The sequence below is a fragment of the Pangasianodon hypophthalmus genome, chromosome 13 (genome assembly GCF_027358585.1).
Source record: "Pangasianodon hypophthalmus isolate fPanHyp1 chromosome 13, fPanHyp1.pri, whole genome shotgun sequence".
NCBI classification, from domain to species: domain Eukaryota; kingdom Metazoa; phylum Chordata; class Actinopteri; order Siluriformes; family Pangasiidae; genus Pangasianodon; species Pangasianodon hypophthalmus.
This window is the reverse complement of record NC_069722.1, coordinates 5,045,585-5,072,451: the sequence shown is the minus strand read 5'-3', so window position 1 is coordinate 5,072,451 and position 26,867 is coordinate 5,045,585. Positions and strand designations below refer to the sequence as shown.

The 26,867-nt window shown below is 38.6% G+C and overlaps 1 protein-coding gene across 9 annotated transcripts in view; it reads left to right on the top strand.

The window, feature by feature from the left end:
• Nucleotides 1-7,131: 7,131 nt before the first annotated feature.
• gpatch8 (G patch domain containing 8) overlaps nucleotides 7,132-26,867 on the top strand; it is a 33,288-nt gene continuing 13,552 nt past the window's right edge. For 2 of the 9 annotated variants that reach the window (XM_026916108.3, XM_026916111.3), the window contains exons 1-5: nucleotides 7,204-7,267; nucleotides 15,963-16,040; nucleotides 18,011-18,046; nucleotides 22,483-22,501; nucleotides 24,932-25,004. In XM_026916108.3, coding sequence (XP_026771909.2) covers nucleotides 24,998-25,004 — 7 coding nt within the window. In that variant the 5' untranslated portion in view covers nucleotides 7,204-7,267; nucleotides 15,963-16,040; nucleotides 18,011-18,046; nucleotides 22,483-22,501; nucleotides 24,932-24,997. Of the gene's footprint in view, nucleotides 7,268-15,962; nucleotides 16,041-18,010; nucleotides 18,047-22,482; nucleotides 22,502-24,045; nucleotides 25,005-26,867 lie in introns of those variants that run through there. The other 7 variants (XM_026916109.3, XM_034309884.2, XM_053239313.1 and 4 more) reach the window with 5 other exon arrangements.

Here is a 26,867-nt window from a genome sequence, read left to right as displayed (position 1 = left end):
CTGGATGGACGGAAGGACTAAAGTACTGCTGCATCACTCTCAGTGAAGTGAGGACTGCTGATTCATTCAGCTTACCTCAGAAGTGGGACGTTATGTCGTCCATGTGTTCAGGCTACAAAAAGTAGGAAAAAAACATGGAAACATGACCATGTTATTCATTTGTTAGCAGCAAACTAGCTAGATAACTGTGATGAGGGATGTATATTTACCTCCTCACAACAGTGAACTGAATATCTCTGGATGTTGATTCATCTAAAATTAATACTAGTACATACGGTATAACTCATTTAATGTAAAGAAGTGCTATTTTGTTTACTGCTGATGCTGTGAGCACTCATGATGATTTGAAATGACTTACTGAACTCAAGTAGGAATTCTTAGTTGAGGGGACGTTTTCTTTGGTTTTTCCAAGTCGGAGGTCAGAAATTCCAAGTTAAGACTTTTAGTCAATTACAGCATTATTCCCACTGACACCACTATCAGCAGGTAGTCGAAAGGCATTGTGGGTAATGCGGGAAACCGTTAACCAAAGTGACGGCGCTGCACTGGGACTTTGCCCATTGTACTTGGACTTTGCCCACTGTGCCCATTGTCTATCTCAGTAGTCATTGTACTGTCTTGTGCTGTCTGCACATGTTTGCGCTTCTGCACTTTATGTATAAATTTATGTAGTCCCTTGTAGTTCTGTGTTGTTCTATGTTTGTCTTATGTAGCATCTCGGTCCTGGAGAAACGTTGTTTCGTTTCACTATGTACTAACTGGCTGTGTATGGTTGAAATGACAATGAACTCCACTTGACTTCACTTGACTTGAAAATAGACCAGTGTGTCAGTGATGGAAGTTTAAACTATAAAACTATAAAAACTATAAAACTCTGAATTTCATTACAAAATAGATCTTGAATGCCACTGAAGGTCGGATGTTGCTTATAAGGATTAACATGCAGGTAATTTAGTATGGCTGTACTTTGTTATTGCCCACTTCTGTACACTTTGTGCTTGGGTTTACTGTAGAGAGGATAAAAAACTGATCAAAATACAGAACAAGTTATAAAACAATCCACTCTTCTACAAATTCACACAGTAAATTGATATCCTCTCATAGGATGTGGTGGACAATTCTTGGAACACTGTAGGGGCTTAAACCAGAACATATGGCTTCATGAGGTATTTATTGTGCCCCCTGCTGGTGAATGATGCCATTTTTTTTCCATCACTGCCTTATATTCTGCTGAATTCTGAAATGCATTTTTCAAATCTAGCTTGGTGAAATGAAGCAGAGGTGGGTACTGCAGCCACATGGCTGGCAAAATACAGGCAACGTAAAAGGAATCCTTCACATTTTTCAGGTGATCCATCAAAACAAGCCACTTTAATGAACTTCTTGTTTGTGTTTATTGTTTCTGAGGTAGGCAGGGGAAAACCAGGTGGGTTTGGGGTGGGTGCAGCATGAGCAGAACCTAGCACCTAGCACAATGAGCAGTTTGCAAACAGTTTGTGGAATATGTGCCATCTAGTTCTCATTTAAAAATTCCTGTGTCGTCAAAGTCACCTGTTAACTCTGCTGTGTCATGGTGAAGTCTTCAATATCACTCCGTTGTGGCTACAATTCAAAATCAATTTTTTGTGCAATAGAAACACAAAAACACAAACCCAGCAGGTAGAAATTTTGACACAGTGAAAGTGGAGCAATGAAGAGAACCAGAAATCAAAGGTCAAGTTTCAGAGTGCTAAAGACTATATGAAGAGAGTTCTGGAGAAAAAACTAATGACCAGACAAGAGGAAGTGTAGCCTGTACCCACAGTGATGGAAGTGTGTAGAAAAAACACCTATTATCTCTCATGTGAATTATGTGGCATGGGCACATAGGCTGTCAACCAAACTGTCCTCACTACTGATATATTATTATACAAAACAGGGGGTTCTTAAAGTTTCATTGTACGCATCACCTTTAACTGTAAAATAAAATCCACAGGCCCCATCAGTACAGAATTATTTCATGAAAATTATTTAAATGTTTACAGTAATATTTTGGATATTTCTGAAGCCATAGAGCTTTCTATTTCTGAACATTTCACCAGCTGGATACTTTAGGTCCAAGTTGACATTATTTATTAGCTGAATTATTTTTTTAATTGTTAAGGCTTGGAATGAGCACAGTCAATTCAATGAACCAGCCAATAACTATAGGAACTCAACAATAAATATAATAAATCTGATAAAAGTAGATTGTGATTTCCACTACTGTTACTAAATTAAAACATCACAGCCCCTGGCTGTGCTTACTGTAAATATATCAGTTAAAACTGGCATTCTGCACTTTAACCTCATAGATTGTACCACAGCGCTACTGAATTCTCAAATCTGATTGGTCAGTAGGTGTTGATTAAAATTCTACAATAGCAGCTCTGACAGTAGTTCTGGCTGCAATACAAATCACACAAACACACAAACATTTTTCTGTAACATTTAATTTTGTGCTGGAAAACTAATGTTAGGGAATCTAAAACGGTTTTTGTACTGACTCCATATTGTAGAAGTCATAAAATAAAAATCCTATAACAAAGTTTGTACTAAAAAATATAGGGTGCCTAAGACTTTTGCACAGTACTGTATATTACTATACACTGAAAAAATTGCTGTGGTATAAGAAGAATAAAACACTTGCAAATGTCCTGCTATCAGACCTGCATAGTCCATCCACTCTGCTTGATGCTTCCTTCACCTGAGAATCACTTGCTTCTGATAAAGATGGCTATGCTCAAGTCTCATTATTAAGTGAATAGCTTCAAATCAAAAATGACTCTGGTGCTCATACTGAGGATCCTTTCAACACACGTCCTACTGTTTGACTTTCTAGCATACAGTTGTGGATGAGTAATGACTCATAATCACACTAAAGAAGAGGAAGATTTCCTTTTGCATCTGGTTCCTCTCAATGTTTCTTCCTCATATCATCTCAGGGAGTTTTTCTGTGCCACTGTCGCCTCTGGTATGCTCAGTGGGGATCTAAATTGAAGTCTACATCTAGATTTCTGTAAAACTGCTTTGTGACAATGTCCAATGTTAAAAGCTCTATATAAATAAAATTGAATCAAATTGGAAAATAATCAACTAATCAAAGTAAATTACACCACCCTGTTGATGATTATTTTTTATAAAAATACAACCTGTATTTTACAACAAAATACAACAAAATGTATTCCTTGCATATTTAATCCATTGAGCTAATGAAATGGGTCAAAACAATAAAGTGTCATTTTTCCAAATGCATGCAGACTGCAGTCTGTATTGAAAAGGTAATTGGCTGTCTGTATTTTTAAGCTGATGACATAATTCTTTATTCCCATCTTCTGTCTGCAGAACATGCCATATTGAGTAATGAAAAAAAAATCATTTAAAACGACTCCTTTTTTGTTTTATTACTGGCTTTGATGTAACAGTCAAATATACAAACACAAAATATTCACTCAAAGCTGTTAACCTTGGAAGATGGAGAATATAATTGACATTCAATGTTTTCAGTGCTGTTAAAGTAACCATTTAGGGATATTTTATTTTTTTAGTGTTTCCAGTAAAGGCAGTATACTCTAATATTAAACAGGAGTAGAAACAATCTCCTTTCTCTATATAATTAAGCTATTGTGGACCATGAGAGTTTCGTTCTCTCGTTAGGAAGTCACCTTGACATTAAAGCTTTAATTCACAATTGTGTTTCTTATGGTAAAGTCTATGGTAAAGTATGGTATAGGACCTGGATATCGCTAATGAAAAAACTGTCCACCTGAGTACTTAATATTTTGTGCATATTTTGTAAATGCAACCTTCTTAAAAGTCAAACTTTTAATTCTGGGTTATTTTAATCCCTGTTGTCTTATTGTTGTCTGTATTATACACTGAGAGGATGAATGGAAAGCCAGGGGTAAATTCAAGGGCTATTTTTAAGGGAGTGGAAATGTGAAATCTGGGTCTGAATTCAGTCTTTGCCATTATCTATATTGTCACTGCTGTATAGATGTGTTTACAGCTCCACCTGCTTTGACACTCATCACTAGAATCAGCTAAAGTTGATCAATGTCAGCCTAAAGGGTATGCATCAATACAATATGCATAATATGATGGTGTCATGTCTGCTCCAAGTTCTCATTTACACTACCAGTCAAAAGTCTGAGCACACTAGATTATATATATTCAATGTCTTAAAAGCATTTTGGTAAAGGTTTATGGTTGAAATTTGTTTCTAATATTTAGTTTCCCTAAATATGTACTTTCCATTTACCCTGAGCTCATGGAGTTAATGTCTTATTATTATTATTATTATTAAATAGTATGAAAGAGTAAAAATTAAAAAAAGCTTCTATGAGCATACATGTACAAACTGATAGTGTAGTGATTTTTTAAAATGCCAACTTTAAGGGCCTAAAAACAACTTAATTCAATTTTATTTGTATATTGCATTTAACAATAGACATCGTAACATAGCAGCTTTATTGAAATCTGGGTGTATTCAGATGTAGATTTAGATCCCTAATGAGCAAGCCAGAAGCGACAACAGTGGCGACATGAGGAAGAAAGGAAGAACCAGACTCAAAAGGAAACCCATCCACTTCTTAGTTTCACCAGATAGCGGAATTATAATTCATTACTCCCCTAAAGTTGTTTACTATACAGTCAAAGAGTACTAAGTGTGTTGAAAGGATTTTCAATATGAGCATCAGGGTCTTTATGCAGCAGCAGTGCTTAGACACAAATCTATAGTTCATCCACTGAGTCTTGGGCATAAATTTAGGGTATCTGTGAGGGACCACTACACCAGTAGCAGGTGAGAAAGAGAGAGAGACAGAGAGAGAGAACAGATTATTATGCTCTTAACCTACAATGGCTTAAAAGGGTGTACATTGTGAGGGTACAAATAAGGCCTCGTCCTAAATCATCCTAAGTGTTGTATCCATGACAGATTTATTTTGCAGCTGTGTAATTGAGTTATCCATAAATAAGATTAACTGTAAGTTAGACCTAAGATGGGGTAATTACCATTTTTTGCATTTACTTAGTATATTCATTTATTTGTATGGAAAAGACTCCAAAACACTTAGCTGAGTCAGAACACAGCATAAGCATATACTGTCACCTCCAGAATTATTGGCATGCTTCAAAAGAATGTTCATTTATCATTTCTACACTGTGTCTGGGTAGGAGTGTGCAACTGTAGCACAAGAATTTCAGTGTATATAGATCCTCAAGCACTCTTTATGCTCATGACAATCAACCTGAAAACTTAAAACTTGAAATTAGAAATGACTGTATAAAATAACACACTTTTCCACTTACTTAGTTAGAGAAACTTCTACCCCCCCCCCCCCCCCCCCCCCACACACACACACACAAAAAAAAACAAAAAAACAATGACACCCTTGAAGTATAATTAAAATAAATAATATTGTCACTCTTTAAAAAAATCTACATAAAAAAAGTGCTAAAAAACACTTTTGCCGTGTAGCACGAATGCACTGCCTGTGCATTCTGCCAATATGTAAATAGATTAAGTAGGATTTCTTGTCATTGTCAGCATAGCTTACCTGAATGATTGGCCTGAATGATTAATATTTATCCTTCATTAGGCTTGCATAAAACATTTTACAACACACCTGCATTTAAAATTGCTATGGTGTCTTCTTTTTCTTCCTCATTTTTTCCATTTTGTTTGGCTGTTATAGAATGCCTTGACATTCAGAAAGTTTCCCATGAATTCTTTAGTATTTATTCCTATCATATAATCCTGCTTTTCCTATAACTAGTAAGATACTTTTATTATTCTATTATACATCGATCAGCCATAACATTAAAACCACAGACAAGTGAAGTGAATAACACGGATTATCTCGTTACAATGGCCCCTGAAGAGCTACTGTAGCACAAATTGCTGAAAAAGTTAATGCTGGCTATGATAGAAAGGTGTCAGAATACACAGAGCATCGCAGCTTGCTGCGTATGGGGTTGCGTAGCCGCAGACCAGTCAGAGTGCACATGCTGACCCCTGTCCACTGCCGAAAGCACCTACAATGGACATCCATTGTCCAGCATCATAACTGGACAATGGAGTAATGTCCAGAAGGTAGCCTGGTCTGATGAATCACGTTTTCTTTTACATCATTGGACGGCCGGGTGTGTGCGTCGCTTTTCCTGGGAAAGAGATGGCACCAGGATGCACTATGTGAAGAAGGCAAGCCGGCCGAGGCAGTGTGATGCACTGGGCAATGTTCTGCTGGGAAACCTTGGGTCCTGGCATTCATGTGGATGTTACTTTGACACATACCACCTACCTAAACATTGTTGGAGACCAAGTACACTCCTTCATGGCAACAGTATTCCCTAATGGCAGTGGCCTCTTTCAGCAGGATAATGCACCCTGACACATTGCAAAAATTGTTCAGGAATGGTTTGAGAGTGAACATGACAAAGAGTTCAAGGTGTTGACCTGGTCTCCAAATTCCCCAGATCTCAGTCCGATTGAACATCTCTGGGATGTGTTGGACAAATAAGTCAGATCCATGGAAGCCCCACCTCGCAACTTAGAGGAATTAAAGGATCTGCTGCTAACGTCTTGGTGCCAGATACCACAGCACACCTTCAGAGGTCTTGTGGAGTCCATGCCTCAACAGGTCAGAGCTGTTTTGGTGGCACAAGGGGGACCTACACAATATCTGTCTATTATGTAGTATACAGTATATCTGTCTATTATGATTCTGTTTTGTAGTCCAAATGAAAGTCAAAGGAAGAAGGAACGGAGTCTGTAAATACCCAAATCCGCCACTAGGGGGCGCCCAATCCGTATAGATTTACAACTCTATACAGTGCGGTGGACGTTAATCGAATTATTGACCAAATAAGGGATAAAGAAGAACGCTGTTTTAAAGTTTACGATTCATTAAAAGTATTTACACGCATAAAGATAGAGATAAATTGAAATCTTTCCAGCAGGAATTGACGCTGAGCGTTTAAAACACACAAGCCTATTTACGTGACACAAATACGCTGTTAGTGAAAGCCGTTCTATCTGTAGAATCTGATTGGACAATAATCCCATCAATCAACGTGACTCGCTCTGCCATTGGCTCTTTTTTCCCCTTCTGCTGGCCTGTGGGCGTTCCAGACTCTCAGATTCCGAAACGAAGGAGAGACGAGAGAGAGAGATAGTGAGAGAGAGGGGAGCTGAGACAAAATGGCTGACAGATTTTCAAGGTTCAACGAGGAACGTGATTTCCAGGTAAACACAACCAAAATGAGGAGGATACAGAGCAAGAATTGTGCGCGGGGATTCTTTTGCAGCACCCATCATTTGTTTAAGGTTATTTCTGTAAGGAGTGCCTAGCTGAATAGAGCTAGCTATTAGCTAACGTGTTTAGCTAGCCTAAATCCGATAGACTAGCAATAGAGAAAGAGCTTCATAGCTAACTTGGCTAATGCGCTAATGAGTTTTAGATAAATATTGCATGGTGTATCAATAAATAGAACGAAACCTTTCCTTGCTTTTGCATTTAAAGGTGTTATTGAGAGGGATAGCTAGTTACCTACGCAGCTAGCCTGCTTTTATTAGGCACCATGTATATAAATGTGAGTCAGAACTGGATTTATTATATTTAATAAACAATGAATACATTTGGACACATAAATGTACGACTGCTTGTAATACTAATACAAGCCGGCTATTTGTTTACAGTTGTTTGAACAATATTTTGAAGCCAAAAATAAAAATAATGCCGTCAGTTATGCTAGCTTGTAGGCTATCGCTAATCCCTATAACACGCCCCGTGGTTTGTCCTTTTGTTGTCGCTTTTTTTTCAGCAAATAGGAAAACAAATTTCATCTCAAATCATCTGTAATGTGCAGTGTAGTGTGATTGAAACTGAAAAACCTGAATCAAAACCTAGGATGCTCCATTTATGAGTTGGATAGTAATAAAGTTACTGGATGTGTGAATTTGTGTTTGATTAACGCGAGGTTGACAGGCTGCAAGTTGCACAGTCTTTTCAGGGGAAAACCTAAAAGTCGCTGGATGACGTCATAAAAGTATTTGCATATTTATTGAATTTATTGGGTCATTTTCATATAAGGGTTTGTTGTTACATGAAGAAGGAAGATTTGTTATGAAGGTGAATATACTAGAGTTTAGGAGTAGAATAGCAGATAATGGATTGTAAAGAAGTCGTCTTTGGTCACGGCACCACAAACGAGCTGTGTATGTATTTTTAAATTACTATACTTTCTATCAAGAATGCAAAGGAAATGAAGCTGTGTTAGTGAGGGGTTGGGAAATGGACAAAATGAAAACAGTTACAGATGGAATAACTCACTTTTAGTAAGTCTCTTAGCTAAGAAGAGAGTTTAAAAAAACGTGCAATAATGGTAAACAGTAACAGGCCATTGGGAACAATGGTGATTGGTCATTGGGTGCAATGGTGATCAGTGATTGGTCCTTGGGAACAGTGGTGATCAGTGATTGGTCCTTGGGAATAGTGGTGCTTGATGTTTGGTTGTTGGGAAACAATGGTGATTAGTAATAGGTCTCTGGGAACAGTTGTGATCAGTGATTGGTCGTTGGGAACAATAGTGATCAGTGATTGGTTGTCGGGAAACAGTAGTGATCAGTGATTGGTTGTTGGCTCACACAAGCGCAACTAGGTCAGGCTTTGCACGCTTGTGGTGAGTGGACTGAGCCTGCTTCCTCAACTCACCTCACCAGCAGCAGTGATGTGAGCCGCATCAAATTCAAGAGAGCCGCTAACCTCTTTTTTAAAAGTAGCTAGATTTGTCACTAGTTTTTTTTTTTTTCCTTTTTCTTTTTGTTTTGGAATGAAGTTGTTAAAGGACCCCAAAAATTCACCAGATCTAGTGACAGAGGCACTAAGTTGGCAATCCTGGAAGTTGTATAATTTAAAGCTTGGTGCTGTTTTATATGCTGAATGCGTCTCTCTTGGCTTTACCCAGTACAATGCCTCTCTTGTGTTCATGCTTTTGCATAGCTGATTTGCAAGTTCCTGCTTATAATGCTGAAATTGTCATCCTTTTAGACTTAGAGCTTGTCCAGTATATATTTACTTGTTCAGTATATATTTAATTGTTTCACTGGCTCAAGGCTCTTGTGCTTGTTATAAATTCAATGATTTTTAAAATCACCTCTTTAGTCTGTATTAAAGATTAAATATTTGGTTCACATCAAATGTTGTCACCTTGTGCATGACACAAAGACTTGATTGTTATTCTAATGTTTTTTTTTTTTTTTGGGAAACATTTTTGTGCTTATTCTGCAGTATATGTTGCTTGTTTAGCGGGCCACGTGGTGACACGAGTTTGTAAATTCAGCTTTTCAGCCACCTACCTCAGAGAGATGCCTTGATGAAATGCTGTTATCTGCAGACAGATGGTCTTTCACGTCGAACAAATGTTCAGCTCGGTTCTTCACAAAACGTGTTGGGTTGTCCAACTGCCCAGTTGTTGTTTTTTCTTTTTTTCCTGTGTGTCTCTAATGGAAGAAACAGATGCTCTTTTTCTGTGATAACCATAAATAGACTCCTTGGCTCTGTGTTAATGGTGAAGTGAATGACTTCCCAGCATCTAACGAAAGTTAAATAGTTACAAAATTAGTCACTTGCTGTAGAGGTAGAGAAGTGTTGTATTTGTCTTTTGGACATATGCAGTGTAGATTTATATTTAGGATTTCTGTTGAGGAGAAATTTCTTGAATTGCTATGTACTGCTTGAACTTTTATTTTATTTTATTTTATTTTATTTTTAGCTTGGAGTAAAATAAAACAAACCAGTTGGAGTTGTTATTATTATAATACCCAAATCAACATTCACATATTTTTAGAAAGAATATTACATACACATTGCATAAACGTATGAGCTATCTTGTGCTTTAATGTTAGGTAGATTATAAAATGGTTGCATGTAGGCTATTTTTTTTTTTTTAATCTTTAAGCTAGCCAGTAGCAGATTTTAGCCTAATACTGTTTTTACTTTAAATTAAAAATAAATCATTTTTCTGCAGTATATAGTAAAAGTGAAATCTGCTGCTGTTACACAGATTCGGACTGAGCATTTGCATTCAGGAGATTATGAGTTTATTGCTATTTATTCCTAAAAATGCTATTTTATACAGTGCCTGTGTTCCAGCAGGAGATTTCATTTTTATTCGTCACGGTCAGAAATATTGATTCAGATATTTTTATTGTGTACTTGCTGTCTGAATTTCAATGTCTACCAGAGCTGGTAGCCAGAATACCAATCCACCGGTCCACTTTTCTCTCACCTCTGAGATTTGTGGGTGTGTGTGTGCATGTATTTGTGCATATTTGCAATTCATATTTCATTATTTATGCCCATGGTCCTTCTGACGCATTTCCAAAGCCTTGGTGATGTATCATCCGTTCAGTATGCAGGCATGTTTGAGCTTTTTTTTGTTTTTGTTTTTTTGAGGATGACTGTGGGGTTTTTGTTTGGGCCGCTAGCTTGGAATTTACTGGTTCACCACTTGCCCAGAATGCATGGCTGTCTTTTTTTTTTTGTTTGTTTTGTTTTTTTAATTTGGATGACCTTGATTCTCGGGTCTCTATATTCAGTAGCGATGGATTTCAGTCTGCAGATGGGCACAGCTGTGGCATTCCTCAGGCAGAATTGTGGCTGTATTGACAGTTCTGGGTCCTGCTCTGTGTATGTGAGATCATATCTACTGTTTCCTCTCTCTGACGTTATGTAACAGCAGGATACAAACTAGGCCTAAAGGAAAGACACATTGTGATAGTTGGTATCTATCGGTGATTCCTGATACTATCGTCTTAACTAGTCGTCCCAAGCCTAATGTACAGTACTGTGTTAAAATCTTCAGCACATCTAAAGAAATGTTGTGAAGCGAAGATGCCATTAAAGTTAATCAAATTTCTTGGTGTAAAACTATATTGAGTAATAAACATTAAACCAACTTGTAATTTGCCTTTGCATTTAAAACTGCATAAATTTTCTTGGTTACTAGGGCTGAAACGATTAGTCGACGTTATTGATAATGTTGACAGTAAAAAAAAAAAAAAATTGTCGACACATATTTTTGTTGTCCGATAGTCGTTTGATTTCATAGATCCTAATGTGAAGTCTGGCAATAACGTGGTTTGACCATTGGAGCACTGTAGCTCAAGACCGTAATGCAGCCTGCCCGGTTGCAGTCCGCTAGAAGAAGACACAGCGCTGAGAGAAAATGTCCAAATGGAGTCGATACAGCAAAGTGTGTAAAAGTTTTACGAAATTAAAAACAAAAATGCTGTCTGGTGTAACACTTGCAAGACGGAACTGGCGTTCCATGGGAACAAAACATGCATGTTGGAACGTTTGAAGAGGAAACATCCTGGCGCTGGAAGCAGCAAGTTAGCATGGTTATACGCTTGACCTAGCTCTGGTCTAGTGTTGTGTTTATTTTAATGCTGAGGAATTCCAAGAGTGAAGCTTGTGCAAATTAATAAATAAATAAACATTAAAGGAATAGTTTATCCAAAAATAAAAGCAGTTTTTCATTAACAGAATCCTTTTTTCTTTTCAAATGAAGCCCCTTAAGGCTGCTAGCTTTTAGTTAAGATATATTAACTGTTTTTGTTTTTGTGTGTAATGCAGCTGGGATTTATTTATTTTGAATTTATTGTTATATTCTACTTAAGGGAACAAAAAGGTTTAAACAACGGTGAGAGTTTGTGAGTTTGAGTTGGACAACATCGGTTGAACAAAAAACATGAAGGAGGTTGGCCTTTTCAGTTGGCATTAAGTTCATTAAAAGACGTTTTCAAAAGATGGAGGAACTTCCTTGTTTTTATTTATTAGTTAGAATAAGCTTCACACGACCATTTAACTCATTGCAGAAGTCAAATAATTGATCAAAATCTACTGATTAATCATTGTATTAATCGCTGATTAGTCGAATAATTGACCCTAATAATAATCAGATTATCCAATTATCAGAGTAATTGTTAGTTGCAGCCCTTTTGGGTAACCAAATCTCTGTAAAGTTTGGACGTCAGAGATTTTCTTTTCTATTGACGCCCAAGTGCAGTAGACATAAAATAGGTAAGCAAGACAAACATTAGGCAAGCAAGACAAAAAATAGTTTGCTAATCAAAGTACTGTTGAGGTTAATACTGAAAGCTGTGTTTGTTTCTTCATGAATAGGCTCCAGAGCTTTGGAGCAGCACTCTGGTGCAGCACTTTGAAGTCACGCTGTGAAGCAGAAAGGTCTGAACTTGCTGTCCTCCTCTGCAGCGACTGTTAGGGCAGAGATTTGGCGGGGGCTTTGATGACAGACATTTAAAGAAAGTTTGTCTTATATGCAATGTTAGGTGGTAGTGAAGGTGTAAGTGTAATCACTAACATCTTAATAAAGTAGTGCAAGTGTTAACGTTGTTCCCATTCGAAAGAAAGTAGCCTGACTGTGAAGAGTTTTAACAAATTTTATTGGCTGAGTATTTATATTGCTAAATCCTTTGATTTTCTAAAGCTGACAGTAAGCTATAGTTCTGATTAGGTTATATATTTGTCAGTTGCGTCAATATCTTCGTTTGAAGTTTAGAGTGGTGTGGTTTATACACAATCATGGTGGCGTTCGGCATTATGCGGCTTCATAATCTCTGTACTGTCTGTGTTCATGTCGATTTCACAAGCAGGAAAGTCGTTTTGGCTTAGCCTTGTGCAACAGAAACACTTTTCATACACCAGACCACCGTGGCTTCGATCTAAATCTCTCAGTTTTCCACTTAGCTGCGATTTCTTGTGTTTTTTTTTTCCCCAGCGGTTTTAAAGCTCGCCTCCAGCTCGTTTGATCCCTCAGTGCGCAGACATGTAGTCCCAGCTCTGTTAAAATAGGATTGGTGTAAAATTCAGGCAGCAGGGAATTACCTTGAACTAAAAGGCACATGGTCAGACTGCCTCACACTTGCCTTCCTAGGGCTTATCCTCATCATTTTGTCAGAGACGTCCTGGGACGGAGACCCGAGTTGCTGTTTCTTAGCCAGCTTTTAAATATTGGAGATCCAAGGAGGTAGAAGAGCTTTCTCCCCCACCTTTGATCTGTGGTGTTGAAGTGTACCAGTTTGAGCTAATGAATAATAATAATAATAATACATTTTTGATTTTCCTAATTTTTGCATATTAAAAAGTTTTTTGATGCATCATTTTATGATACAATTGAAGTGCTACATAAGTAGTCTGTGCTGATTGAGCGCTGAAGTGCTGACCTCTGTTGCTCTAGATGAAACCCGACCCCATGAAAGCGTCTTCATTCACTGCGCTGATGATGGTTTTGTGCCGACAGAGCCCAGACATGTGCAAACAGATGGTTTGTTTTCTGTTGTTCACCACAGCTAGACAGAATGACTAATAGCTGATGTCTCTGTAACGTACTGATAGAGCTTTGTTCATCACCTTTGAAAGAGCAATGAAATCGTAGGTAGAGAAAGACGAGAGACGCCTGTGAAAGTCTCATTCATTGCGCAGTTAATGGATGTGTTGTGTGAAATTCACACACCATTAATCACAGTAAGTTATTGCAGTCAGGATAGCACTCCAAATAATTATAATGGCTGTTACTATTTTAAAAACATACGGTCCTACTAACAATTATGAAAAATGAATGTGTGCATCATGTTCATTTCTGTTCTGTAAAACAAAAGCGGTGGCTGTGGGTGGATTAAGATGATTTATTTTTATTTATTTATTTTTTTTTGGCGTAAACCATCTAGTTTCGTGTCTTTTTGTTGTGCTCTGTTTTGAGACGGTTCTGTGCTTTTGAACATTTTATTACTGTTTAGTAAACACACACACACACACACACGGAGTTACATTGTTTCTCTGAGAGTTTTTGGCATGCACGCAGCTAGTCCTGTATAGACGGTATTATTTTTTTTCAGGGTGACGCCTGTAATGTTTGTCTCTCTCCTTTGTGATCAAGATCAGAAGTATGGCCTTGGTTAGGGATGGAAGATGGCCATGGATTGTGGGACATCGATAAAAAAAAATTTTTTTCGTGCTTTATGTTCTTCAAGCCAGGCAGTGTTTAATCTCTGCCCTGTGCTTATTTATAAGGGCTGTTGGCAGGCAGATCTCTCATTTAAAATAGACGAGGCCAATCCTTTTACAAGCTCTCAGTGGTTTGCGATTGTGGCGAAGCTATTCACACGCTCAGACGAGGGTCTCCATGGAGCGAACAGCTACGCCAGGCCTAAACCGTGCTTCAGGGTTCATTGTGCGTCAATGCAGGAAGTATCCGTGTCAGTGTGTTAAACCTCATTAATTTGTGGCCCTCGGCACCACAATTCAGATTAAAAATGGTAGCAGTTTAAAGTAATTACTAATGTCATGGATTTGACTCTTGTGTGTTGCATAAAAGTGTGAGCTGGTTAGAGCGGTTTGAATGTAGATGAGATGAGGGCAGGGATTTGAATGACTGATTTGTCATTGGAATGACATTGAGGTTTGGTTTTGCTGCCCACAGCACAGATGTCTAAAGACGCATGCACACCGTGACAGCAGTACGTCTTGTTTTGTAACTGCATGCGTGTGTGTGTGTGCATATGTACTGAAGAGGGAGAATATAGGCATTTGGGTTTGCAGTTGAATATAAACAATTAAATCATTTAGAGTTTGCTTCAATGCTCTGTAGCTGCTGTTGGTTTCCCAGGTAGCGTGTGTAGTTGAAGTTTTACCGCCTAAACCAAGTAAATAGTTGAGTGCCTCTCCTAAAGCATCCATTTTTCATTTCACAATACAGCCTGTAGTTTTCTCAGAGGAGGACCCAGAAAAACACTGACATGGCCGATCTGGACGGAAATAAAATCACATAGGAGCACCTGTAAGTTAGGAAACCCAGAACCCCATGTAAAGTTATTCCTGGCCGAATAGGGCTTTATTTAATTCAAGAGAGTAAAAAAGAGAGGATGGTGAGGAGAATTACAGTTTATATAACATAAGTGACTTGATTCTCAGTTTTTCTGCAATATTAAAATGACTTCAAACAGATGAATAGTTATGATGTATCCTTCTTTATTCATTAGAAGGTTGTTAGCATCTGAAAATTGTTGTTTTATAAGAGGACTAATACACTTGGGGCATTCTGTTAGTAGAAATGAATCAACTTTGGAGTGGTAACAGTAACTCGGCTTTATCACACCACCCTGACGTGGATTATTTTCGTGTTTTGGAACATGTTTTGACCCAGTTGTGACTGAGTGGGTCTCTGATATCATATTCCATCTAAGGGGGAAAAAAAGGCTCTGGTATTTAGATTCTCCTTCTGAAGGTGCCCTTATTTTTCTGACTTGATTATCTGGGTTGAGTATCACGCTACAGGCTTTCATGCAAATGACTGAAGCAGTTCTGTCTATGCCCAGGTCAGTTTTTAACCCCTTGTCTTTTTTTTTTTTTTTTTGAATACTTGCACAGTTGTCTGAATGAGTTGGGTCTGAAATGTATAAAACAAAATGCTTTAGGTATCTGTTCCCATTGAAAGTGGGTAAGTAGTAGAGATGCCATTTTTTCTTTTCTGCCACCAATACTAGAATTAAAACTTTGAGGATCAGCTGATATCGATACTCATCAGGAAAAATGCAAAGCTGAAATCATGATTTGCCCAATTGAGTTTATTCATTTAAATCCTTTGATGCAAAAATCACTTATACTGCAAATGTAATAATTATACTTTAATAATGTAATAATGTAAACATTTCCAGTTCCAAAAACAATCTTTTCCATTTATTCCAGCATCAGCTCAAGTTCATCTTTTTTTCTTCTCTAATCCACCATTTTGTTCAAGTATCAGCCCGATACCGGTTACCAGATCAGTTCCATCTCTAGTAAATAATTTTTCTGAGTGTCCATGTTTGATTTTTTTTATTTTTTTTTAATTTATGTCTCCACTATTTGTAACCGCAGGGTGGGAATCACTTTGACCAGTATGACGAGGGCCAGTTGGAGCTGGAACAGGCCTCCCTGGACAAGCCCATAGAATCGGTAAGGTCGCGCCCTTCACCTCATACCATTGGATTAGATCCACGACTGATTGTGTGTATGAGTGGATGATTGGTGCAGTCAAGAGTTTATAGCCACACCTCCTCTGCTGTCAGCCCTGCCCCTTTTCAGTGTCATGTTGCCCACTTTTAAAGACTGTAAAATCCCTCCCCTTTACTTGTGACTTATGTCTCTTCAGAGCCCCCATAGAGTCCCTCCCAGCTCTCTCTCCCCTCCCTCAGTGTTGTTACCATAGTCACACGATGGAAGAGAGGAGAGCTGTTGGATTGTACCAATCACTGTGATCAACCCGCACACCGTATTACTTTGATCACAGATATGAGTGCTGTGTGTTTGTGGAAGAGTTTGTGAAAGATGATGTTATCTGTAAGAGTGTGTGTGTGTGTGTGTGTGTGTGTGTGTGTGTGTTGGGGGGGTGTCATGCTCATGACCTGTCTGTGTCATTGTGACGTGTTTATTGATTTTAAAAGTGTGGAATGGATGACACACTCTCTATGTAACAAATACTAATACATGCATTTTGCCAGCGTTGGATAAACTCATAAGATAGCTTTATGTCAATAGTACAACGTTAGCAGTCTTTATCAATACAAAACTAAACGTTTTAAGAAGCAGTAGTCACAGCCACTGCAAAAACAAATCCTTCACTCAGGCCACTCGTATGTCATTTTAGAGATTAAAAGCTTTTTAATAAAAAAAATTATAAAACACCTTTTTCAAATTATATTTATTTATGCTTTTACAGTGGATATAAAAAGTTTATAAAGTTTATTGTTTAGGTTTTTGTGAAGTTAAAAAATGAAACCAAGATAAATCATGTCAGATCTTTTTCTGCCTTTAATGTGACAGAGCAGCCAAAAAAATTAAAATAAAAAACAAATCTAAATGTTTTAAGGGACTATTTATTTTGCCTAAATAGATTGGTAGGTTGGTATTTGGAGCTATTGATGAGTCTCTCTGTCTTGACTAGAGCCTCACTCCCAGTCCCCTTAGCAGGATGCTGCCACCACCATGCTTCATCATGGGTATGGAGTTCTTTGGATGATAAGATGTCTTGATCTTGCACCAGCATAACTTAAAAGTCCTACCCTGGCCTCATCAGACTATAACACAGTTTGCCACATAGTTTGGGGTGACTTGGGTGGGTTTGGATTTATTTTTTCTTCGTGAGAAAGGGCTTCTATCTAGGATATTATACATTCCCCTGCCCAAAAACTTGAAATTTTTTGTTTGCTGTATCACATGATCAATTTTTTTACACCACAGAAACCTGCTATTTTAACAGGGCTGTGTAGACTTTTCATATCCTCTGTATTTATGCATTCATTTGATTTCGTGGCCTGAATAACTTGAGTGTCTGCTTCACGTAGGACAGTTAGTGTTCATGTAGGAGCGTGTGCATTCACATTCACACAGGAGTGTGCTGTACCTCCTTGTATAGTAACTCTTGTGCAGGCTGCGGAGTGTCAAGAATTAGATCAGCTCTTCTGGCTGCTGTGCAAACACCTGCCAAGAGCCTACTTCACAGCTATAGTGTTGCTTACACTGGCCTGAAGCATCTCCTTCACTCTCGCACACACTTTGGTGACAGGAACATTAGTTTTTTATATTACTAAAAACTGAAGCATTATTTTGCAATGTAAAGGTCATAGCAACGCACATTAACAGACAATGATTAGTAGATGACCGTCAGAAACACTTTATTTTGGGTGTGGTATGTGCAGTGTGTTCTCCACTCCACAAAGAGAGCATGGGCGTATGAGTGTGTTCCTGAGTGTGTCTGGTATGTAAAATGGCTACGTGTGTGTGTGTGTGTGTGTGTGTGTGTGTGATTGCACTCCAGTGATCTGTGTATGTGTTTTGTTTTTGTGTTAGTGTCTGTGTAGGACAGTAATTTCAGATATTTACAGTATTGTACACAACTTGGGGTGTTCGACATTTCTCTCCTGCAGCGAATTGGCCCCAATTAGCTAAGCAGCTCTGACCCGGTTTGTATCTGCACGCTCTGCTCTCCTACTCCTGTCTCTTTAGGGGCTCCTTGTAACGCTTATCTCACTGTCTTTTTCTCTCTCTGTCTCTGTTTCTTGCACACACCTCTTCTGTCTCTCTCTCACACGTTCTGTCTCTTTCTTTCTGTCTCTCCAACACAGTGATTCGGTGTACAGTACCCTCTGTCATTATGTGCTGGCATGGTGCTTGTGCAACTGGGACTGCATTATTCGCTGACTAGGCATGTAGATAATATCGCAGGCAGCTTTTTTTGTTTATTTACTTTTTTAAATCTCCTCTTTTGTCTTTCATTCAGAGTCGAGTATGTCTGACTGCCCTCCTCATCTCTATAGCTCTCTCTGCTCCAGTACGTGAATTAAACCCTTCACAACTTTAAATACTTAAGACATGTTGAATCAAGCTCTATCATTTACTATGAAAAGAAGCAATGTATTATAGAGTAAATTCATAATTAATTAATGCTTTACCAGAATACCTTGCAAGTGTACTTAAGTGTATTAAAAAGCTTAATACTTTGACATGTAGCACGTTATTTTCAGTATAAACAGCAGTATTTTTCAACCTTGATATTATATTAATACGTGCATCAAGAACTAAGTAGTGGCTTAATTTAGGGCTGGGCAATGTGACGAAATAATATCGATATTGTAATAAATTATGCCAGTGTGCTTGTCTGAAATATCATGGCTTGTCATATCTTTTTATAAAATTCTTAGAATGTTTTTTTTTTTTTTTTTTTTACATAACTGGTAATTATTTGAAGATTTTTTGAAAGATTTTTCTCATTTACAGTGTGTTTCTTGTATAAATAAAAATTCCTTTTTTAAAAATATATTTAAAAATATCAAATAAAGTATCATTGAAGTTTTTCTTTTTTTTTTTAAATAAAGGCAACACTACTCTGTTGCTGTTAATTTGTGAGTAAACGTATAAACTGGGTTACATATTGTATCATAGACATGCTTTCAAGAACCTTGATATATTTTTGCCATATTGCCCACCTCTACTAAAATGATTTATTAAATATAATATCTTCAGACGCCCTGTTTTTACTTAAAAACTCCGTTCGATGTCATTTACACCATACTTGAATTAAATGAGCTATTTAGTGACTATAAGTGTATGATTGTTAATGTTATTCTGGTATTAGAAACCAGCTGGCAAGTTGCACTGATTGCTTATTTTAAAATAAGATGCTGGCAGCTAATATCTCTAAAAATGAAAAGGCTAGTTTATAGTCTTATTTTTAGTTTCGAGTGGATGGCAGAGAGAGCAGGAGAACGGAGACGTGGCCTGGCAGCTGTCTGACTGAAGAGATTCATGCTCCTGCGCTATTGTCTATGGAGGGATGCAGACAGCGGAGTCATCACACACACATACATAAACACACACAGAACGATGCAGAGGCTCTGCAGTGCCTGGTGTGATGACAGTCACTGTGTTACAAAACCATACTTAATAAGGATTCATTTTGAGTTTGGGCATATCAGTTAATCTGCAGATTCACACACTGAACACGGATTTGCCCTTCAGCATCCTGCTCTGGAACCACAGCAGGGAGCGTCAGAGCTATTTTTCACCACTGCGACAGTGACAGCCATCCTCGTGTGTGTGTGTGTGTGTGTGTGTGTGTGTGTGTCCCACTCCTGCTTCTCTGCGCCCCTCTTATGCTGCACATTGTGTGTGATCTGTAGGCAGTTAGAGGTCTGTGGTTCTTAAATTGGAATATTTTTATTCAACTCTTTCTCTTTTTTCTCTTTGACGCTTTTATCTCTTCTTTCTCTTGCTTTTTCTTTCTCTCTCTAACATTTTTTTTCTTTTGCATGTGTTATCTTGGTAGCAGTCATATTTGTATCTCATTTCCAGTTATATAACCCTCTCTCTTTTATGTTTGTCACCAATAACCTCACAAACCTGGGAGATGTGCACTGGGCAGCTACAATGTTAGATCTCTAACACTAACACACACACACACACACACATGCAAAAACTGGTCTAATCTCAGGTATCTGCACCTCCTTCTTTCTCTCTGTCTCCACCAACACACCACACACAGCTTCATTTTTTTTTATTGTGACTGGTTTAGGGAATCTGAGGCACATTTATGACAGCACATGGTCCTGATTTCATGCAAAGAGGCCACTCAGGTGCAACACACACACACACACACATCCTCACATTCTCTGAATCAGCACGTGAGTGTGTAGTTCTGGAAATTGAAAGAGCATTGTAGCTAAAGGACTAGCAGCAAACACGTTAATTGATTTTAATAATTTAAGAGAGAGTTGACAGATAATAGCAAAATTTTGTCAGTGAGTGTTTTCAGTCATCCCATAAGAGTAAGTCTTGGCGACTGGAAGGTCATTTTGACACTCGTCCGAGAGACTTTATTGGTATTTAAACACTGTGTGTCATTCACACCTGTGACATCATGAGGTAAATATGATGCCTGGCTCAGTGTGAATTGGTCTTAGACCTAGTTGTGTTAAGGAACTAAAATTAAAACTTAATTTAGATGTGTTTTTAATGAAAATATTGATAATATTAAAATGGTAAAATGAATTCTGGCAGCCCCAGAGTGTCCCAGAGTCCAGATCAAAGCACACACACACACACACACACACACACACACACACACACACACAGAGAGAGTTTGAAAGCTGAATCCAAGAATGTTCTGCAAAGGAAAGGTCGGAAGTCATTTTCCATCTGCCTTGGAAACTATACACTGGAGCCGGAACTGCTCTGTCCACCAGGGTGTGCCGGTTTGGGACATTAGGCTTCAGTAAAGAGTGCGCAGGGGAACTCCAAAAAGCACCTCAAAGATATATCGATGGATTTTACTTAGCACTGATGGGACTGTGTGCATTATTTTCATATAACAGCACGATGTGGAGTGTGTTATTCTGCTTATACTACAGAGATTTGCCAGCGATTATACTGTTTAATTTATTAATGATCAACATGTCACGCATTTTATAGTTAACACTTTATAGTTTGATTTCATGTTGTGCAATGTCCGATAGAAAAGTTAGTTCTTGTTCTTACTTGCGTTACAGCCGTGATGGTCATATTCTCTCTCTCTCTCTGTCTCTCTCTCTCTCTGTCTCTCTGTTTCTCTCACAAGTCTGTCATTTTACAGAGAATACGGCACTTTTCTGTTGAGAAAATTTGCAAAGAACTATGACTGTTAGAAGGCACTGACACTCGAGACTCCTTCTATAAACGTTAAATAAATACTTTAAGCAACAACACTTATTATTATTATTATTTTTTTTAAATCCGTTTATTTTTAGTTTGTATCATGCAGAGCGTCTGCCATACAAGTACTGTGTATGTGCTGTTACAAGCGTATTAATATTAACCTGTTTTCACGTTACAGCCGAAAGTACTGTCTGAGCTGTGCTGTTATACAAAAATAATGCATACCTTCTGACCAATCAAATTAGAGAACTGAACCACATTGTGGTATAACTTTTTTTTATATATATATTCAGCTGTTTTCCAAATGTCAAATGTTAATAGTGATTTAAGTTTATTTAATTTTAATTCACACAAGCTTATCTCTGCTAAGAGCATATGGCTCATTTCTTTTGTCTTTGTGCTCAGTCAGCTTTTCTTTTTTCAGTGTATTTGTAGTTCTCTACCCTAGGTTTAGCATTTCGGGAGTTGGAGTCAAACATTGAGAGCCGTCGGTTTTAAGCATTTTCAAATTTCAGCACTGTAAGATATGAGCTCACGTGGGCCAACTGAGCGGGTCGTGTTTGGCTCCGTGGAGCCTTGAGTCTGAAAAATGTGCTTTACAGTATGTTTTCCTCTTCTCAATTTGTTTGATGTAACCCGTAATGCTGATCCTGTAATGACGACCGTTCAGCAGAATCAGAAACCAGCAAACCCTACTGAACCATGTGGATTCATACATACACATAAACACAAAGCTTGATAAAGTTCCAGCAACACACCTGCTGCCATGTACATCTCTCTCTCTCTCTCTCTCTCTCTCTCTCTCTCTCTCTCTATCTCTCTCAAAACCCTTCTAGACCCCCCCTGTTTGTTTCAGTGTCCTAGACCCCCGTCCTTTCTCCCCACTTCCTCTCACACTCTCCTCTCACTGGGTTATTAGCAGCACATTGCACACCTCCCTCTCTCTCCACCAAACACTATCCTTGTGGGAGTGTACCTGTTTGGACAATATAATAACAATTTTTCCTTTTTTTTTTCCTTTTATCTTTACAACTACAGACTGACAGTGGGTTTGTGTATGTGTGACACTGTCACTGTCGTAATGTAGTGGGGAAAAAAAAAACATTTGCACTAGATTATAAAAACTTAAGAGTCAGTGTGAATAGTAGAGAGATGTAGAGTCTGGCCGTTTTCTTCCGTTTTGTGTGACGTTTGACTGTTCTTTTGACAGGCCAGGGTTTAAAAGCCAGGTTCGTATGGACATGTTTTCACTCCACTTGCACTGCTGTTGGACTCTTTGGCGTTGTTGCTTCTCATCTGTCTGTTTTATTTTAGCGCATTCATCTGTTCATCCGCCTAAAACCCGCCTCGCTTGTCCTGGTCACATCACGAAACATCTGCTCGTCAGTGCCTCTGGCTCCCTTGCAGAGCCTGGTATAGCTAGCTCTGATTGGCTACTTGGAAGAGAAATCAGCCTTTTCTTCTTTTGATTGGCTTGAATGTAGGGTGGATTGGTAGGTAATTTGAGGTCATCTCTCCCCTCTCCCCATTCAAATGCTGTTCCTGTCCTACAAACTGCACCGACTCTGTGTGTGTGTGTGTGTGTGTGTGTGTGTGTGTGTGTGTGTGTGTGTGAGAGAGAGAGAGAGAATGTGTGCACGCTCCGCAGAACCACTGCATTGCAGGCCATTTGGGCAGGGCTTACTGCAAGCACATGTGCACAGCTGATAAATGAAAAAAATGTGCCACGATGCTTATCTTTCCTTTGTACATTGAACGCATAAGTGCAGGAAGATTTGGTCTTCGTGGAAATATGTTAACTCATTAGTGATTATGTCCATCATAGTCTCCACATTGTTTAATTTCTGATTCGAGCCATGTCCCCTTCTTAAAAGGCTGCAGCGCAGACTGCTAGGCGTAAATCTATAATAGGAAATCTGCCAGGCTCCTCTCACGATCCTTTTCTTGAGCTTGTAATTTGATCAGCAGAAGATATAGACATATTTGGAGGAAGTGCCTGAGTATTCTAAACCATAAAGGGCATGTAGGACAGGATTAATAGAGCAAATCCTATTTCTGAAATCATGTGGACAAGAACACATTAACCAATTGCAATATAAGCTATGTTTTAAAGTTTGAGCAGAGATGACCTCAGCTAGCCTTAAATAATATTTAAAATATTCATAATGTGAAAAGGTGCTGACTATGCAGAGGTGTGTTTTGAGCTGGTGACCACATCCACCCAATCATCATGCACTAACTTTTGTTCATTGTTCCCCCTTTGGCTCTGAGACCCACCCTCTCATGGCTCGGCCTGCTTCGGTCTAACCCCGTCCCCTTCTCCTCGCCTGTGCCTTCAGTTTAGAGAAGCTTGTGCGTTGCTTTCCTGTGCCTGCTCTCATCTCTAACCGCCATCCACAGTTCCCTTTTCCTCCCTGTATACGTTCAGTATACGCTCCGCACTAACACCGCCGTCTCCTTTTTGTTAAAGTGCTTTTAACAAAAAGCTGCATGCTGGTTTATGTTTTTGGTAATCACCTTTTTTTCCCCACGTTCTCATCATTACTTTTTGTGTGTAGATTGTTACACAGGTTTTTTTTTTGTTTGTTTGTTTTTTTTTTTTGCTTTCTCATTACAGTGTGCTTGGAATGATTAGCACTATTTTTTTTGGCTTGATGTAGTTTGAAGTAATGGAATAGTGTTGCATTTTAATTTTTTCCCAATATCAAGTGTTAGAACAGTATCTTATCCCGACACTCTCTCTCTCTCTTTTTTTTTTTTTTTTTTTTTTTTTTTTTTTTTTTTTCCTCCCACGCACACACATGTGCACATACATTGGGCCTCCTAATGGTAACCCGAGGCCTCTGTCTCTTTCTCTCTGTCTCTCTTTTTCCATTTCTTTCTTTTTCTTGCTCTCTGTCTCTCTGTCTCACTCTCTTGTTGGCTGCATACTGTATGTTTCGTGGTGGTTCTGTTGTCATGGTGAACTCACAGAAAGCTTGTGGAAGTTTTTATGTTGATGCAAGATGTTGTATTGCTTCTATTTTGTTCTTCTTTCATTTGTTTGCTCCTAGTCGTTTGTGTATTAATCTCTCTCTCCGAAGCGGCTTATATATGTATGTACATGCCATGATGTAACTGCACATATATAACCGTGCGTTTCCCTTTCCTTACTCTGAGACTGAAGGTGAATCAGTAGACTCAGAGGTTTTTCCTACAGTTTGTGTGCTGGCTGTTTTAAGTCCACTGTTTGGTGAATGAAGAATGCCTCATTTACTGTGTAGACTAGGTTTTAGGCTTTAGTGCAAGCACTTGAAAAATTCTCACCCCTGTTTAGTTTTGCAGAGAGCCTTCTTGTAATGGTAACCCCCATCATTTAGGGTACTTTAACGGCAGAGAACCCTGTGACTTGTCCTTTACTCGTTCTCTCGTTCCTTGTTCCACTTTTCCTGTCTCCCTCTCCTTCTCTTCCTTTTCTCTGACAAGGAGTTCTGACTTTAAAGAGTTAGAAGATTATGATAAAGATCATGATGATGAAGAGGAGAGTAAAGATTTTTGTAAAGTAGTCTTGCTGCCATGTGTGCTTGTGTCAAGTGTGTGTGTGAGAATGCGAGGGTGTGAAAAGCGCTTCTTATTATTGGAATATTTTTGGTTTTTCTTCCCTTTTTTCCTCCCACTAGGATAACATTGGTCACCGGCTACTTCAGAAACATGGCTGGAAGCTGGGACAAGGCCTTGGCAAAACGATGCAGGGTAAGGAACCTCGCGCACACGCACACACACACACACACACACACACACACAAAATACTCTTCTCTCTTATAAGTGGTTTTATAATTTAATATACATTTTATTTTCATTATCTTCACATCCTTTTCTGAACTCATTCTACATTCATGTGGAGTAGTTATTTGTGTAGCCGGTTATTTTTCGTATATAAATACTGCAGGACTAGGATTTGTCAGGTCTTTTTCAGGTCTTGGGAAAATCTTGTGGGAACAACTTGCTGTTAATGACTGTAGAAAGAGACTGATCGCAGGATAAATAGGAGGAAGTTGCTAAGAAGCAGAAAGGAAGCAAAAGTATTGCGGTAGGGTGAATAAGGAAAAAAAAATGCCTCTTGTGATGCGTTTTGAGCTACAGCACTGATCAAACTGAAGCAGAAAATTATGGTGGATTATGCCGGCTTGTGATGTAGAAAAGGACCCAAACGCACAACCATCTCTGCTCTCTAGTTAGGTAATGAAAGAAAGACCTTATCGTACATAAATGGCACAGAGGACTCTGGAATTCCAGGACCGCCCTGTATACTGATTCAAAATAGGCTTGTTTCTCAGTCTTTTTTCCCTACTCTCTTATTCCTTGTGACTTTGTTTCTCCTTCCCTGCTTTTCTGTTTCATTTTCTCTTGAAAATTGAATGTAAATCATTCTTTGTTAGCACGGAGCTGTTTACTGGTTGCAAGGCTCATGTGTGTATCCTAATGGGAGGGACATGAGAACGCATTTTCCGTACACACACAACCCGTCCTTGTCTCTAAGAACAAGCAGCTGCTTTGAGATGCGAGGGAGCGATAGCGCTGGCTGCTTGTTTCCACAATGAAAGCATACTCCTCAGATAAACGAAGATAATATTTCACTGTTTTCGTTATAATAGTTGTGAATGGATGCCATGAAAGTGATGCAGCTAGTATTTCACCAACACAGGAAGATTAGGAAGGAGCATGACCGGTTCCCTGACCTGAGTTTGGGAATGCCTTGACCAGATGTTTATGAAACTGCAGCTCTAAATAGACACTGCTTGTCTCTCCTCCAAACCATACATGGAGGACCCTGCGTAGAGATAAAAAGACCTCGAATTACATAATAGGACGTGCAGACGACAGCGAACATGACTTTATATAGTTGGAGTTTCACATTCTGCCACGTCGCACTCAGTACCTGTTTCAGATCAAGGATTGTTTTCTTAAAGCAACCATTTTACAGAATTTCATTTTCCTCTGCACCACGCATTCGTTTGCCTGTACACACAACATTTAAATGATTCATTTTGCTTGTTCATTACCCCCAATAAAACCACGAAATATCTGAGATACATGAAGTAATATTTCAAATTTACACGAGTCGAGAAAACCCAGTGGATTGTATGTACAAGCATGTGGGGGGTGTGTTTTTTTTATTTTTATTTTTAATTTTTTCTCCCCCTCTTCCTCCCGTATTTGCTTAGATTTATGTCCTAGCTCAGAATCAAGCTAAGTTTGATATGGAAAGCTGAGAGCTCAAAATGGCGTTCTGACTTTTGTGTCCTTGCTTGCCTGGATAATGATGTCATTGCTGGCAGACAGAGAGTCTATTCAGCAATTGATCACTGAGTTCAGGGGCTTTACACAACCATAGACTCGCACAAACCCTGTTGGCTCTGCAGGACAGTTTTATTATTCCTTTTGCTAATTGAAAACATCTGAGTGCTGATGAGTTGTACAGGTTGGCACAGTCTTCATATAAACATATAAGGGCTGTGATAAATCTTTGAAATGTAATTTTTTTTAGTTTGGTCTTGTTAAACTTACATAGATTATAAGGTTTCAACACAGATTTAGAAAGAAGCGATGAACTAG